A 13,648-nucleotide genomic window follows, 5' to 3' on the forward strand; every position below is an offset into this window, starting at 1 on the left:
GAGACAACGGGGAGGGTTGGTGGTTGGAAAGGGGTATCAATCAAGAGGGGAGACCTTCAGCTTTGAGATGGTATGCATTTCGGGATGGTGGGGGACGACATGACGAGGGGGGCGAACGCGACTTTTGCAGGGCGAAATCTGGGCCTGGCGATGGCTGAATCGTCGGTTTGACGCGTACTTTTGGGTGGGACTTGTCGTTTTGAAGGTTCAAGAAGGTCATTTTAGTCGGTACTTGTCATTTGAGGTCGAAGGACGCGTCGGGGGAGTGGGGTACGCGACGGTAGGAGGGAAAGAGGACGCGCTGTCGGCCCGATCACTGGCCAGGTCCGTGTCAAACACGGGCAAAGTCCCCTCAGGGCCGACCGCGCCGGACTCCGAGCGCAGTGTTCACACTCGCAGCCTCCCACTTCCTGCCAGCGCACCCCACCCAAGCAGGAAAGGCTCCCAAAATGGCGCTCTCCGACTATCTGGCGACAGATGACCTGACAATTCTGCTCGGACTCATCGCAGCCACGCTCTTTCTGCTTCAAAACCTGTACAAGCCCCAGCCGCTTGTGCACCCGATCCTGCTCGGCCGCCAGAGCGACACCTCAAAGGTGCGCAATGCGAAGGAGAGCCCGGTGTATAGGAACTATGGGACGGGGCTTATGGGGAGGGTATGTGTTCGTGTGTTTAGAGTTCCCTCCGCGGAACTAATTAGCGCGTACGTGTGCAGTTCCCCGTCCGTCCTAACAAGGATGTTACCGTGTTGTCCGACCTTGTGAGGTCGGACCAGGACACCCCGCGGACGTTGTTCAACACCAAGGTATGCTTGTCAGATAGAAATCTGAATAACTGAGATGCTGACACGGACACGTAGATCACCAACATGCAGCTCGAGGATCGCGTCGCGTCATTTGGCACCGGTCTTTTGCGTCTTGCGAACCTTGTGCCCGGCGAGTCTAGCGTCCTACTCTTGCTGAATGACAGTATTGGTATGTGCCCATTAAGATGTTCCTTCTCCCTTTACTGACACTCTTCGCAGAGTTCCTCATCAGTGACCTCGCGCTGTCATCACATTCCATCCCATCCATCACCCTCTCCTCGGCTACTCTCCTCGATCCTGTCCTCGAGCAGCACCCAACCACACCCATCATCACCCATGTCGACTTCCTGACCTCCATCCTCGAACTCATCTACGAGTCTGGCGACGAGGCACACCACACCATCGTCGTCGTGGGCGAACCCAGCCCGCGCGTCATGGCCAGCGTCGCTAGCCGCATCACCGTCCTCCAATTCGCCGACGTTGAGCGCGAGGGCTTCCGCGTTGAGAAGACCTTGAGCCCGATTCCCAGTGCGTTGACTTTCCCAACGTAGCGTGATGTGCACATACTGAACGGGCGCCTTAGAGCCGAATGACGTGTTCTCGCTGGCGTACTACCCGAACGGAGAGGGCCTGCAGGGCGTGCAGCTCACGCATGCAAACCTGACAGCGGGTGTATGTGCGGTCAAGGCCATGATCCCTCAGCAGCAGGCGGTCTCGACGTTGGACACCTTCGTGTCGGCGCATTCGCTGAGCACGGCGTACGGTCGGGCTATTGCATACGCGGCTGTCTATGAGGGCGTCTCGTTTGCAACGTTGGACAGCACCAAACAGTTCCGCAACGAAGAGAGTACGTCTTATCGTTGCATTCATATGCAAACAAAAGCTGATTGCGACCGCAGATGAAGTCCCGCTGGATGTCAAGGACGCTTTGTCGTTCAAGTCTTACTCGATTCCCTCACCGACGATCATGTTCCTTAAGCCCCCGCACCTGCAGGCTTTGGTAACTTTCGTGCTCAAGGATGCGCGCAAGAACATTCTGTTGCACCCCTTTGCGTGGCGCCACAAGGTTGCGGGTCTCGCTGAGGGCTACTTGACCAAGGAGAGCTTGTGGGACCGTCTAGTCTACGATGCTGCGCGTGGTGGTGTTGTCGGTGAGGTCGCGGGCTCTCTGCGTTTGTTGGTCGTTAGCGGAGGTAGGCTTGTGATCCTGTTTGCTTATCCTGCATTCCATCTCACGCATTTTCTCTCACAGGCCCCGTCCCCGCTGCGCTCCTCACGCCCGCGCGTATCGCCTTCTCCGTCCCGCTCGTCAACGCCTTTACCTCCCCGCTCGTCGCCGGCCCCGTCCTCGCCTCCTTTGCGCTCGACATGCAGGACTTCCCCGCCGCGCCCGAAGAGCCCGCCCACGTCGGACCGCCCTCCGTAAACGTCGAAGCGCGCCTCATCAACGTCGACGAGGACGCCGTCGCGCGGGGCGAAGACCCCGTGGGGACGCTCCTCATCCGCGGCCCGTCAGTGGGCAAGCCCGTTGGTGCGGAGGAGTTCGTGAACGTGAGCTCTGGAAAGGGCAAGGGGAGCGATGGGGATGAGGAGGATGAAGGGTGGTTGGCGGTGGGCGTGACGGCGAGGGTGCAGACGAATGGGGCGTTCCAAATTGTGTCGCAGTACTGATGGTGGGTAGGTAGAGTACCTGTGAAGACGGACTCAGATGAGGTTGTGGTGTACGGAGAAAAGTGTATAGAAATCTCACTAATGGACATTCGCTTGGATCTACATTTACGGGTCTGCTGCTTTGGAAGGATAGCTTGTGCTCCCGATGAAAAAGAGACATACGGAAGCCCGTAATTACATACATACTCGAGCAAAGCACACGCACAATGGAGTCACTCACCTCGCGCCTTGAGGACAATGCCCGGCACCGCGCCTCGTGTACACGGTGGCTGTGCTGACTTTCTTTTGTTGAATGCGCTCACGTGATGCGCTCGTATACGCGACGCGTTTACCCCTAACCGTGGGTATAAATATGTCGGACCCCGGCGTTGCGGCGCCCTCTAACGCTTGTTGATTCCCCCCATCGCGCTTTTACCTGCCACCCAGGCAACTCGAGTGCCCAATCACTCAACACCCAACCCACACGCATAACCCTCATAACCCAAACGCCTGCTATGTCTGCCCCTGCGTCGCCTGCCATGTCTGCGCTCTCGGAGCCGGTTGACGAGTTGAATGAGGTCGACCAGATGATGGAGGATGTGGAGGAGTCGGCGTCCAAGAACGCGAGCGATGCCGAAGAGGAGGCTGAGGAGGCCGAAGAAGAGGAGGGTGCCGCGAAGAGGAAGCCGTCGGCGCGGGCGAAGGCCACCAAGGCGAAGGCCGACACCAAGAAGGCGGACGCGAAGACGACCAAGAAGTCTGCGAAGAAGGCTGATGCGAAGCCCAAGTCGACCACCAAGAAGGCTACCGCGACGAAGGCGAAGGCTGGCGCTGCTGCTGGGAGCCACCCGCCGTGGAAGGAGATTGTTGCCGTGAGTGGCCTGCCGGCGCGTTCCCCCCGCATTCGCTAACCTCCGCTGTAGGAGTGCATTACTGCTGAGGGTGGCCGCACCGGTGTGTCGCGCCAGGCGATCAAGAAGGTGTGTACTGTGCTTGTCCCTTGCGGCGCATTCCTCATCGTTCCCTCCAGTTCGCTGCCGAGAAATATGGTCTTGAGCCCGACGCGACCAACGCCCACCACCTGAACTCTGCCATCACGCACGGCGCGGAGAAGGGCATGTTCGCCCTGCCCAAGGGCGCGTCTGGCAAGGTCAAGCTCGCTCCCAAGACCAAGCCCACCGACGAGGTGTGTACGCATATTTCAGTGATCTGACCTATCCTCATCCTCTACTGTAGAACGCGAAGCCCGCTGCTAAGCCTACCTCCAAGACTGCTGCTAAGGCAGGGACCTCCAAGGCTGCCGCCACCAAGAAGCCCGCCGCTACCACCAAGGTCACCACTACCACCAAGGCCACCACCACGAAGAAGACTACCAAGGCTGCTGACACCAAGGCGCCTGCGAAGAAGGCTCCCGCCAAGAAGATCCTGACGAGCAAGGCGGCGAAGGCTGCTGCACCGGAGAAAAAGGCCTCCACCAAGCGCGACTCGGCCAAGAAGGCACGTCATACACTGACCACTGTTCCATCGTATGTCTAACATACTTTGCAGGCATTGACTGGCACGACCGCTGCTTCGAAGGCGAAGACGGCCAAGAAGGTGGCAGAGAAGAAGACGGCGGACAAGAAGGCTGCCCCGTCCAAGACGGCAGCGACCAAGGTGCGTGACGCGGCTTGGTATCTGTGCGCTCGATGTCTGACATGATCCGCAGGCTGCGTCTAAGTCGAAGGCAGCGCCCAAGTCTGCTACGAAGCCAGCGTCTAAGAAGAAGGTGAGATCCCGTGTCTGACGGTTGCCAACCCGCGGTACTGATCCACGGCCCCTAGGTCGCTGCTTGAGTGGGATCGCCTGCGCTTTACGTACTGCGCTGGTCGCCCGTCTACTTGTCTGTACCATAGTCTCCGGATCGTCTCGTCTTGCATGCTATCGGCTCTGGCTCTGCGAATCTATTATTCTGCACTAGTTTATACTGTACGATTACCCGTTGCTTCAGATAGAGGTCGACTTTTTTTCACGACTTGGACGTGGCGCGTGTGATTGAGGGGCGTATATTGGCGCGACGCGACGCGTGTTTTCAAATGGCAACGCGATCGGAGTCGCGGGCAGACGCGGAAAGATAAGCGCGCCGAAGGGGGCCCCGTGACAGTCACGCGTTACGGTTGAATTTCGTCGGTCTTCCGGGCAGGCCTCTCCGGCCAAGGGCGATGAATGCAGGGTGCTGTCATTTGAAGCTCGAATGGGCCAGCCACCGGTCTCGCACAAAATGACATACCATAAAGGGCTGGGGATGACGATAGTGATGACAACAGGGTCGAACCCTGAGTACAATGGCGAGATACCTCGCGGGAGAGGTTCAGCCACAGGAGATCGCCGGGTAGAGCATAGACGACCCTATCGGTGCACTACTCGTCCTTGGGAATCCATATATCTTACGGCACACCGTTCTATGCTCAATGAGGGTGTGAACGGACGGACTGTACGGAGAAGGTCATCTGTGGTAGTCTGAAGGGAGTCTTGATTGGGGGAGCGGTATCATGACGAGAGGAGTCCATGGATACGGTGGAGACGGGCACTTGACAATAGCGTCTATGATGGACGTGTCTACATACGATGAATGGTAGACACCGTTGTGCTACCGATATGGTAGGCTCTGCGGATGGGACCATGCCTGGCTCGTCCTTTTGTCCCCCCATACCGGGAAGCGGGGGAAAGGGGACAGACGGGGAGTGCGGACAATAGGCTCCAGAGGCGCTCGGTAGGCAGGAGGTGACGTGGATGCGAGGTCGAGAGCTGCGCAGTTCCCTGGGAATTCTGTATTGCTGCCCGTTTGTGGCGTCGTCCGCATATGTTGGCCGTCTGATCATCAGCAGAAGGAAGTACGGACCCAGGGGTGCTCCGTCGCATTCTGGGGAGAGATAGCGCCTGTGAGGTTGTGGGTAAAGCAGTGAGTGGGTGAGCATTCGGTGGGACAGGCGGTTGGCTGCACCGAAGGGCTGTGGGTGAGTGCAGGGAGGAGGAGGAGGCGAGGCACGGAGGCGCACGGTGCCGCGACCCTGCCGGACCCCGTGCACCCACCTGCCGGATGGGGATGACTGTAAATTTGCAAAAGACGCGGTTGTGGGGGTCTCGTGATTACCTGAAGATGGTTTCAAGTCTCCTTTCTTCTCTCGACTCCCCTGCTTGTTCTTCGCCACCATCAGCCCATCCCGCCACCCACCGTTTCTCTCCCTTTACTCACCGTTTCTTTCACGCTTAAAGTCGCTGGTCGTCCCTCACGTTCATGACCAGCCCTTATGGACTCCTCTGTCGCCACACATAATCAGCAACATGCGACCAGGATCAAGCCTCACGCCACAAGCAAGCCGGCCGCCCGCCCAGGCCAGACGGCGGACCCAGGGTCCCTCCAGCCAGGCAGTACCAAGAACAATAGTAATGCACCTAATCCTACCCTAAACACGCCGGGCGCCTTCCCGACAGCCCTCGAGTTTCCGCCACCGCACGTAGTACTCCATCCCGAGGACGCGAGCAGCAGAGTGCTGGCAGCTATTGGTCGTTCCTTGCTTTCAGTGGTGCGCCACGCCACATTCCACGCTTATCGCAACGCGTCTGACCCGCGCGCCACAGGACAACCGTGCCATGACCGTCAAGGATCTCGCGGACATGGTGGTTCATAACGGGCTAGTATGCCAGAAGTGCGTGATATGCTCGTGTTCCCCCGCATATATGCTGATTCTGTGATCGACAGTGTGTCTGCAGCAAGCCAGGCGATCACTACCTACATTCGCACGCACCTCCAGCGTTGCGACGCACAGCAGGACTGTCCCCTTCTTTTGCGGCACACTCTATCCGGCACCCCATACGACGACGACTTACTTCCCGCTTTGTATTCGAAGTCGGGTGGCGCACAGTCCGCGGCTGCGCCAGACCAGCGCGCCACAAACTTTAGACGCGGGACGCAAGTCTGGTATCTTAGCAAGGCCGCCGGCGCTCCCTGTCCATTCGCTAGGGCTGGAATACGAGTATGCGATTACGGCGAGAATGGAAAACTTGGTCTTCTAGCCGACACAAAGGACAAGCAGCGTCAAAAGGAACGACAAAGGCGTATGGAGACGTGCGGGTCCAAGCGCAAGCGGGCCACGCGTTCATGCGTCACACACGAGGCGGACGACGAGCCTCAGCCGGAGCAGAGGGTGAAGCTAACGCTGCGCTTGAAGCCACTGAACACCCCCGCCTCCTCCCCGCCCAATGCGACACCTGACGCAGCATCTGCCGAGCCGATCACAGGTTTTTCCACCGATGACGACGGTCGTGATCACTCAGAGCGCGACACGTTGACAGGTCTCTCGCCAGAGTCCGAGAGCTCTTGGACGCTCCCTCCCTATCCACGGCGCTCCATTGCTATCCCGAGCTATACGCCGTCATTCGACGGGCCGTATCCGGAGCTCCAGCCGTCATTCAACACCCGATTCCGCAGGTCTCCCTCTATGCATAGCCTTGCCTCGCCACCGCCCGAGTCTGACGAGTCCGATGACGAGGATGATTACGAGGAATACTTTCCCCCTCCGACTTCCGCTGCTGCCGAGCTCGGCCCGTCTTTGCCAGACGACGGCCTGCTTACGACGACGGTGGAGGACTTCGACATCGACGGGGACCTCGACAGCGAGAGGTTTGACAGCCCGGGCCCGCAGTCTCCGCCGCTGTACAGCATCCCTCTACCGATGTCCGATCCAAAGGTTGCTGTCAAGCAAGAGCCTACCGTTGTGGAAGGTCTCCTGGATCATTGGGATGCCGAGTATGGAGGTCACACCTTCGAGAGTGTGTACGAGACGGGCGTCAAGGCGGAGCCGGAGGTGTACGGTCGCTACAGCGTTCCCGTAAAGCGCGAGTGGTCAACCCCTTCGACGCTTTCGGACGACGACCAGTTCATCAAACAGGAGGAGACAGAGCAGAACCTACTGGCCGCGTCGTCCACAGAAGGCGGCTTCCCTCCTCCATCTGAGGAGGACCTGGCCCTGTATTCGCAATTCGCCGCATCACTCGCCGACGTGCCGCCTCTCGAATACAGCTACCGCGAGCGCGAAGACTCTTGGCAGTCGGAAGGTCCCTCGTCACCAGCAATCGAGTACCCGACGATACGCCCGCACTTGAGAACCACGACCAGCCCCGCGCCGCCTTCGTCCGCTGCCGCTGCTATGGCCTTTATGACCCCACCATCACTGCCCAATACTCGTCAAGATGGCTGGGCGCCTTTCACGCCGGTCTCCCCCGCTACGCCATCCTTGGCGTCCGTCTTCGCGTCGATGTCGATGGCTTCGCCAACAGTGCAGGGCGCGGCAGTACCGCCTTCTGCGTTGGCCCTCCCATTCAGTCACTCGCTACCACCAGCATCGCGGTTCGAGCAGCAGCAGGTGATCCTCCATACGACGGAGCCGTGCAACCCCGCTATTACCGCGACACAGATCGAAGGTACGCTATTCTATTCGTGTATCTAAGATTTGATTACTGACTTCCGCATGTAGGTATATGCGTGTACCAGACCAAGCTGGGCGACATGGGGGTCTTGCGCCGCATAGACACGGACTGGGTCAACATGTCCGCCATCGTCGCCCATGGCAACACGCCGTATCCGAAGATGTCGTTCACAGTCACCGTCGACCAGGGTCCGGTCAGCGTCATTGGAACATGGGTACCGCTCTCCACAGCGCAGGAATACGTGCGCCAGTACCCGTGCTACCAGGACGAGCTCGGTGTCTTCCTGTCGGAATCGCTGCATGAACGCTTCCCTCCCGCGCTTCAGGAGTTCCACACCTCGTGCGCCGCGACACGCGAGCGCAACGAGTTCGGTGCAAAGTTTGGTTCGACGCCGCAGGCTATGGCGCTCTGCCAACAGTCGGACGTACTTCAGAGCAACGGCGCCTTCGCTTTGCTCTCCCTTGCAGGGCCAAGGAAGACCGAGGACGAGGCGCCGAAGCCAGTCACGGAGGACCCGCTGAGCCCGGAGGAGGAAGAGGTTTTCCATGGATGGTGCGCGAGCGCTGAATGGGAAGAGGAGAAGCCTGCTGCTCCTTCGCCCGCACCCGCGCCTGCCCCGACATCAGAAGCAGGGCCGTCATCCTCGCCGGATGTTGACATGGATGCGTCGTCGTTACCGTCGCCGCCGCTATCGCCAACCGAACCCGAGCTGACGCCTGAGCGCGACTCTCCTGCGCCGCAGGCAGCCGAGGCACCCATACGTGCTGGCATGAAGCGCAAGTCTCCAGAACCGGATACGCCGCGCTCGCCCAGCAAGCCTCTGCAGCCCACGCATACGAACCACCCACCGCCTGCGAAGCGCGACTGCGGGTCACTGCGCCGCTCGAAGCGTGTTGCTGCCGCGGGTGAGACGCGACCGCGCACGCGGGCCGCTACTCGACGTGGCTCTAAGGCGTCCGCCTCGTAATGGACTGTATTGCTGCCCACTGCACGCTCCTTAATATCCCCTCTCCGTACTTTATGACCACCAAATTCTAGTCGTCTTTCGCCCCACTTTTTGCATACTGAGACGCACGACGCCCACCCCTCGTTCTCGATCGAAATTATAGAAGCTGTATCATGTCTTTCTCCTTCTCTTTTCTTCTCATGCCTGATGCCTTTCTTCCTGTTGTGGCCCCCACCTCATAACCTCCTCCCCATAGTTCTTGCGCGCGGGCTTTCTTGCTGCGGGCGCGCTGTCCTACTTGTCGGCCGGTCATGGATTCCTCGACCCATGGTTCCACCCTTCTGTTACGATATACTTATAAACCCCACATACCCAAGTGTTTCCCCTGATCCTCTAGTTATACAATATAGGTACCCAATCCAGTACATTATGGCGCGCGTATGCTTAGCTTGCCTTCGATCTTCTTCCCATGCTAGGCGACGCCGACGCATACTTATGCATATTCTTCTTTTGCCGTATTGGTGCCCTAGGCGACGTTCTGTCCGGGGCGATTCCGTCTATACTTTGTGTATTGTTATTTCCTGACTTGTGCCGACGAGGACGCTGCCCCCACCACTCAAGATACTTAGGTTACTGTCGCTGTATAAATACTGAGGAGTTGCCACGCATATTGGGAGTGATCATGAGTGAGTCCGAGCAGGGGGAGTGAGTTGGACAGGGCAGGCTTAGGCAGGCTCACCAGCTAGTCAAGTGAAGTGGCGCTCAAAAAACAGGCCAGTGGAGCGAGACGTGGTTGCATTAGAAAATGGGAATGAAGTACAGGTTGTCTAGTCGTCATCTGCATCGACTGCCCGGTCCTTTGCCCTCTTCTTGGCCTTCTTGCGCCGGCGACGCTCGCGCTCGCGCATCTTGGCTCGTTGCAGATCCTCCTTCGAGATACCAGGGTTGTATAGTTGGTCTAGCTACGAGGATATGTCAGTGAAGAGCTCGCGAATGAGAGCAGTATCAAGAAGGAATAGCCGAGAGCGAATTGGTTGGACAGCGGCGAGGAGCGATGAAGGGGGAGGTGGACAGCCGGGACGCACCTTCGCAATCATGATCTTTCTGGCACGCTTGCGATTCTGTTCGAGTGAGCGGGTCTCCTGGCAGACGACACGGATGCCGGTTGGCTTGTGGACGAGTTGGACGTTGTTTGCGGTTTTGTTGATAGCTTGGCCGCCCTTTGCGTCCTTTAGCATCTCCCATCTCCTCTTTCAACCACATTAAGCACTCACGGGACCACTACCGCGCACGAAGGACTCCTCCAGATCCTCCTCGCGCAGCTCGGGCACCTTCCGGCCGTTGACGGCGCGCTTGAGCTGGGAGAAGTATATGGGGGGTTTGGAGGCGGGGTGGGGGTCACTGGCTGCAGCCGCAGGAGCTGAGGTGCTAGGCGGTCAGTTTGAGGTGTAAGGTGGGGCACGGAGGGATATACCCAGCGGCTTGCTGCTTCTCCTGCTTGCGGGCTCGGCGATTGTTCATCGGGATGGCGTCCTTGGGCTGCTTGACGGAGTCGTTGTCGCCGAGTTCGGTGTCCTCGGTGACGCGGAGGCCTACGAGGTTTGGGGTAAGGATGTACAGTGGAGTAAGATGGGGAGAGGGAACGCACGCCAGGAGTTCTCGCCGGTCTGCTGGCCCTGGATGATGTTGCGACGCAGGAAGACGGCGAGGTCGCGAGTTAGCTTGACGTGCTCCTCGAAGGCGCCGGGTACGGGGACAGCGAGGGCCTTCGTTGCGTCGTCGCGCATCTTGGCACGGAAGGCTGCATAATGTAAGGAACGTGTGAGGGAATATGTGTAGCGAGCTTGCCTTGCAGGACGGGCGCATCCCCTGGAACCTTGGATTAGACCTAGACAACCGAAGAAAAAGTAACGACACGCACCAGCAAACGTCCTCGATGACGCGCGCCAGAGGTCGCGGTACGCCGCGCGCGCCGCCGTCCGCAATTCCGCAGAAATCGTCATGAAGGAGAGGTACAGGCGGGCCGGAGCGGGGCGACCTTCGAGAAGGAGAGATCGAAACACGTGCGCTGCTTGGTCGCCGGGCGATCCGATCATTCGCGTCAACAGCGCGTAAACAAGGGACGCGTTTAGGGGCGTGCTAGTTGATCATTGTGGCGCGCAGACGGCGGACGAGGAGGGGAGGTTCAGTACACGGTTGGCGGGGTGGGGGACTGCACCAGGAACTTCCATTCCAAGGCGAATCTTGTGGCGAGCGCGCCTTTCATCCGTACGGCGATCTCTATTGTGTCACCACATCGAGGCTTATCGGAGCTCAAGATGGGCGACTTGTGGGCGTCTCTCAATTCCCCTCTCGCCAAAAAGTTACTCAGCATCAACTAAATAACCTTCACTGCTTCAATGTCTATTCATAAGAGCGTATATGCGCGGGAAATAGACGCAATTCAGCCCACCGCCTCACTGAAGCCATCACGTGCACGGGCTCGAGTTCGTTTACTCCCCTCTCGGAGTTTCAATTCGCTCTTGTCTCCTCCCACCACATCCCCATACAAGCGATCCCTCTCGCGCTTCATACCGCCTTCTCCTCTTCCCCAAGACACCTCCCGTCACCAAGCTAGCATACCAACAACACGATGGCCCCCGCCGCCAAGAAGTCCACCACCGCGAAGGCGTCGAGCAAGGCGGCCCCCGCTGCCAGCAAGACTGCCGCCAAATCCACCCACCCCCCTTGGGCTGAGATGATCAAGGTACGCGTCTCTCTACTCCCTTGCAAGCTCGCTAGGCGTCCCCTTCGCCGTTGCGCTGGCGACTCCGCGCCTCTTTCGTCATCGCCGTCGATGAGGTGCATCTGCCTTGGCCACTCTCAGTCATCCCCCCCTTCCCCTCTCGCCTCCTCCGCCTCACGCGTTCCTCTTCTCGAGCGTATACTGATGCTCCTTGCAGGAGTGCATCGTTGACAACACTGAGGACGCCCGCCACGGTGTCTCGCGTCCGCAGATCAAGAAGTGCGTACCCTTTGCCCTGTGCTCCCGCCTTTTTCGCTAACGAGTCGTTCTGCTACTCAGATATGTCGAGGAGAAGTACAAGCTCACCATCGGCCCTGCGCAGAACACGCAACTCGCCCGGGCGATAGCGTATGGCGCTGAGAAAGGCCACTTCGTCCTTCCCAAGGGTGCGTAGCGGACGCGCGACAGCCTCGCATCTGCTGACTGACCTCGCCCTTTTGCAGGTCCTTCTGGCCGCGTCAAGCTTCCGCCCAAGAGCCGTCCCGCCGACGCTGCCTCCAAGGAGGTATGTCATCACAATGCATGCCATCGTGCGGCTCTGACCCTGATTCAGAATAAGCCCGCCGCGAAGCCGAAGTCCGCTGCTGCGAAGGTGCCGGCGTCCAAGGCTAAGGCTGCTCCCTCGAAGGCCAAGGCTGCCCCCACGAAGACGGCCACCAAGAAGGCCACCACCGCTAAGGCGACCACTGCGAAAAGCACGGCGCGGACCACCAAGGCTGCTGGGACCGTCAAGAAGCCAACGGCGGCCAACGCGAAGGCGCCCGCTAAGGCCAAGGCGTCGACAAGCAAGGCGAAGGCGGCAGAGCCGGGCAAGAAGAAGGCAGCTGCACCGGCGAAGAAGAACGCAGCGGCAACGACCAAGAAGCCTACGGCGGCGTCGAAGCGGGCGCCTGCGAAGAAGGTCCGTACTCGAAAGCGACTGGGATGAGGCAAAAGCGACTGACTGATGTTTAGGCTGCCACTGGCACGACGCCGGCGACGAAGGCGAAGACGGCAGCGAAGAAGGCGACCGTGACGAAGAAGGCTGCACCGGCGAAGAAGGCCGCGGACAAGGAGAAGCCCGCTAAGGCGGCTCGCACATCGTCCGGGCGCAAGACGACGGTGAGTACATTCGGCATTGTGGCGTGTAGGTGTGAATGCTTACTAGTCCTCCAGGCGCCCAAGAAGTAGGCGGCGATTGCGTCCAGTCTTTCATGTTTCTTGCCCTACGCCTTTATGGCGGTGTACACTTTCCCGTCTTCTCTTCCCTCTTGTGTCTATCCTCTCCCCTGTGCCTCCTACTACGCACCTTCCTGTGCTCGCGTTGAGTACTCCATACCATACGTGCTTCCTCCCTCGTCTCTTCGCGTCCTATCTTCGATATGTGCCTCTGTTTCTCGTTCTTGTATGTATCACCCCGATCGTAGCGCATCGCAGACTATATAGAGTATGAGTATGTAGGATGCGTAGTAGTAGTGATGCACCGTAGTGTAATTTATGTTTATATGATGCGATAAAGTGGATAGTCAAGTGTGAGGTGTGATCCAGGTGGAAGAGGGGTTGGGACGAGGGGGAGAGGGTCTGGTCTGTCAGCCTTCTGGAGAAGTAGGTAGAGAAGGACAGTTGAAATGGTCTATGGAGAGACAACGAAAGATGGGGAGGGCGCTAGAAGAGGTCGAAGAAGGCGGAAAGACGGATCTGCGAAAGCCTAGCGAAAGTCGAACATGAGCCTGCGTGATCACACGTGCCCCACGCGCTGTTTGTGGCGTGGTGGCGCGATCGCCCGTCGCGCCTCGCGTTGGTGACGCGCTTGCCACTACCTCTCTTGTCGTCTCGTGCCAGCCTTCCGGTGTCGAGGAATACCCAGTGCCACCAAGGGATCTCCGTAGTGATTCCAAAGGCTCACCGTAGTGATTCCGAAGGCTCACCCATGTCGCAACGTCGCCCCCCGCGATCCCCAAGGGCGTACCCATCGTATGCGCCTTCGTCGCCGTCTGTTGGTGGTGCGTCTTCC

General features: G+C 58.9%; 6 protein-coding genes across 6 annotated transcripts; 5 read left to right on the forward strand and 1 right to left on the reverse strand.

Moving 5' to 3' along the window:
- Window positions 1–385: 385 nt before the first annotated feature.
- SCHCODRAFT_02606345 (uncharacterized protein) lies at window positions 386–2,723 on the forward strand. The gene is made up of 7 exons (XM_003035935.2): window positions 386–656; window positions 716–805; window positions 860–974; window positions 1,025–1,333; window positions 1,389–1,652; window positions 1,705–1,998; window positions 2,058–2,723. Exons 1-7 carry the CDS (start codon window positions 450–452, stop codon window positions 2,474–2,476), a joined length of 1,698 nt encoding a protein of 565 aa, XP_003035981.1. The 5' UTR covers window positions 386–449; the 3' UTR covers window positions 2,477–2,723.
- A 132-nt stretch (window positions 2,724–2,855) lies between these two features.
- SCHCODRAFT_02606349 (uncharacterized protein) lies at window positions 2,856–4,469 on the forward strand. The gene is made up of 7 exons (XM_050344209.1): window positions 2,856–3,327; window positions 3,379–3,435; window positions 3,486–3,641; window positions 3,692–3,952; window positions 4,004–4,111; window positions 4,164–4,223; window positions 4,279–4,469. The coding sequence occupies exons 1-7, from the start codon at window positions 2,971–2,973 to the stop codon at window positions 4,288–4,290; spliced, it is 1,011 nt and encodes a 336-aa protein (XP_050202880.1). The 5' UTR covers window positions 2,856–2,970; the 3' UTR covers window positions 4,291–4,469.
- A 1,276-nt stretch (window positions 4,470–5,745) lies between these two features.
- On the forward strand, window positions 5,746–8,891 carry SCHCODRAFT_01197659 (uncharacterized protein; the record flags this gene model as incomplete). The annotated part of the gene is made up of 4 exons (XM_003035933.1): window positions 5,746–6,021; window positions 6,077–6,144; window positions 6,198–7,918; window positions 7,972–8,891. 4 exons carry the CDS (start codon window positions 5,746–5,748, stop codon window positions 8,889–8,891), a joined length of 2,985 nt encoding a protein of 994 aa, XP_003035979.1.
- On the forward strand, window positions 8,887–9,555 carry SCHCODRAFT_02022593 (uncharacterized protein). Its single transcript, XM_050341552.1, has one exon. It carries the CDS (start codon window positions 9,078–9,080, stop codon window positions 9,453–9,455), a length of 378 nt encoding a protein of 125 aa, XP_050202881.1. The 5' UTR covers window positions 8,887–9,077; the 3' UTR covers window positions 9,456–9,555.
- Window positions 9,556–9,641: 86 nt separating this feature from the next.
- SCHCODRAFT_02682812 (uncharacterized protein) lies at window positions 9,642–10,873 on the reverse strand (the record flags this gene model as incomplete). The annotated part of the gene is made up of 6 exons (XM_003035104.2): window positions 9,642–9,832; window positions 9,956–10,090; window positions 10,145–10,271; window positions 10,345–10,462; window positions 10,519–10,671; window positions 10,768–10,873. The coding sequence occupies 6 exons, from the start codon at window positions 10,871–10,873 to the stop codon at window positions 9,698–9,700; spliced, it is 774 nt and encodes a 257-aa protein (XP_003035150.1). The 3' UTR covers window positions 9,642–9,697.
- A 505-nt stretch (window positions 10,874–11,378) lies between these two features.
- SCHCODRAFT_02606363 (uncharacterized protein) lies at window positions 11,379–13,157 on the forward strand. The gene is made up of 7 exons (XM_003035932.2): window positions 11,379–11,616; window positions 11,813–11,874; window positions 11,935–12,041; window positions 12,099–12,160; window positions 12,209–12,556; window positions 12,610–12,756; window positions 12,811–13,157. Exons 1-7 carry the CDS (start codon window positions 11,503–11,505, stop codon window positions 12,823–12,825), a joined length of 855 nt encoding a protein of 284 aa, XP_003035978.1. The 5' UTR covers window positions 11,379–11,502; the 3' UTR covers window positions 12,826–13,157.
- Window positions 13,158–13,648: the final 491 nt, after the last annotated feature.

Source organism: Schizophyllum commune (assembly GCF_000143185.2).
Source record: "Schizophyllum commune H4-8 unplaced genomic scaffold SCHCOscaffold_1, whole genome shotgun sequence".
Classification (NCBI taxonomy): domain Eukaryota; kingdom Fungi; phylum Basidiomycota; class Agaricomycetes; order Agaricales; family Schizophyllaceae; genus Schizophyllum; species Schizophyllum commune.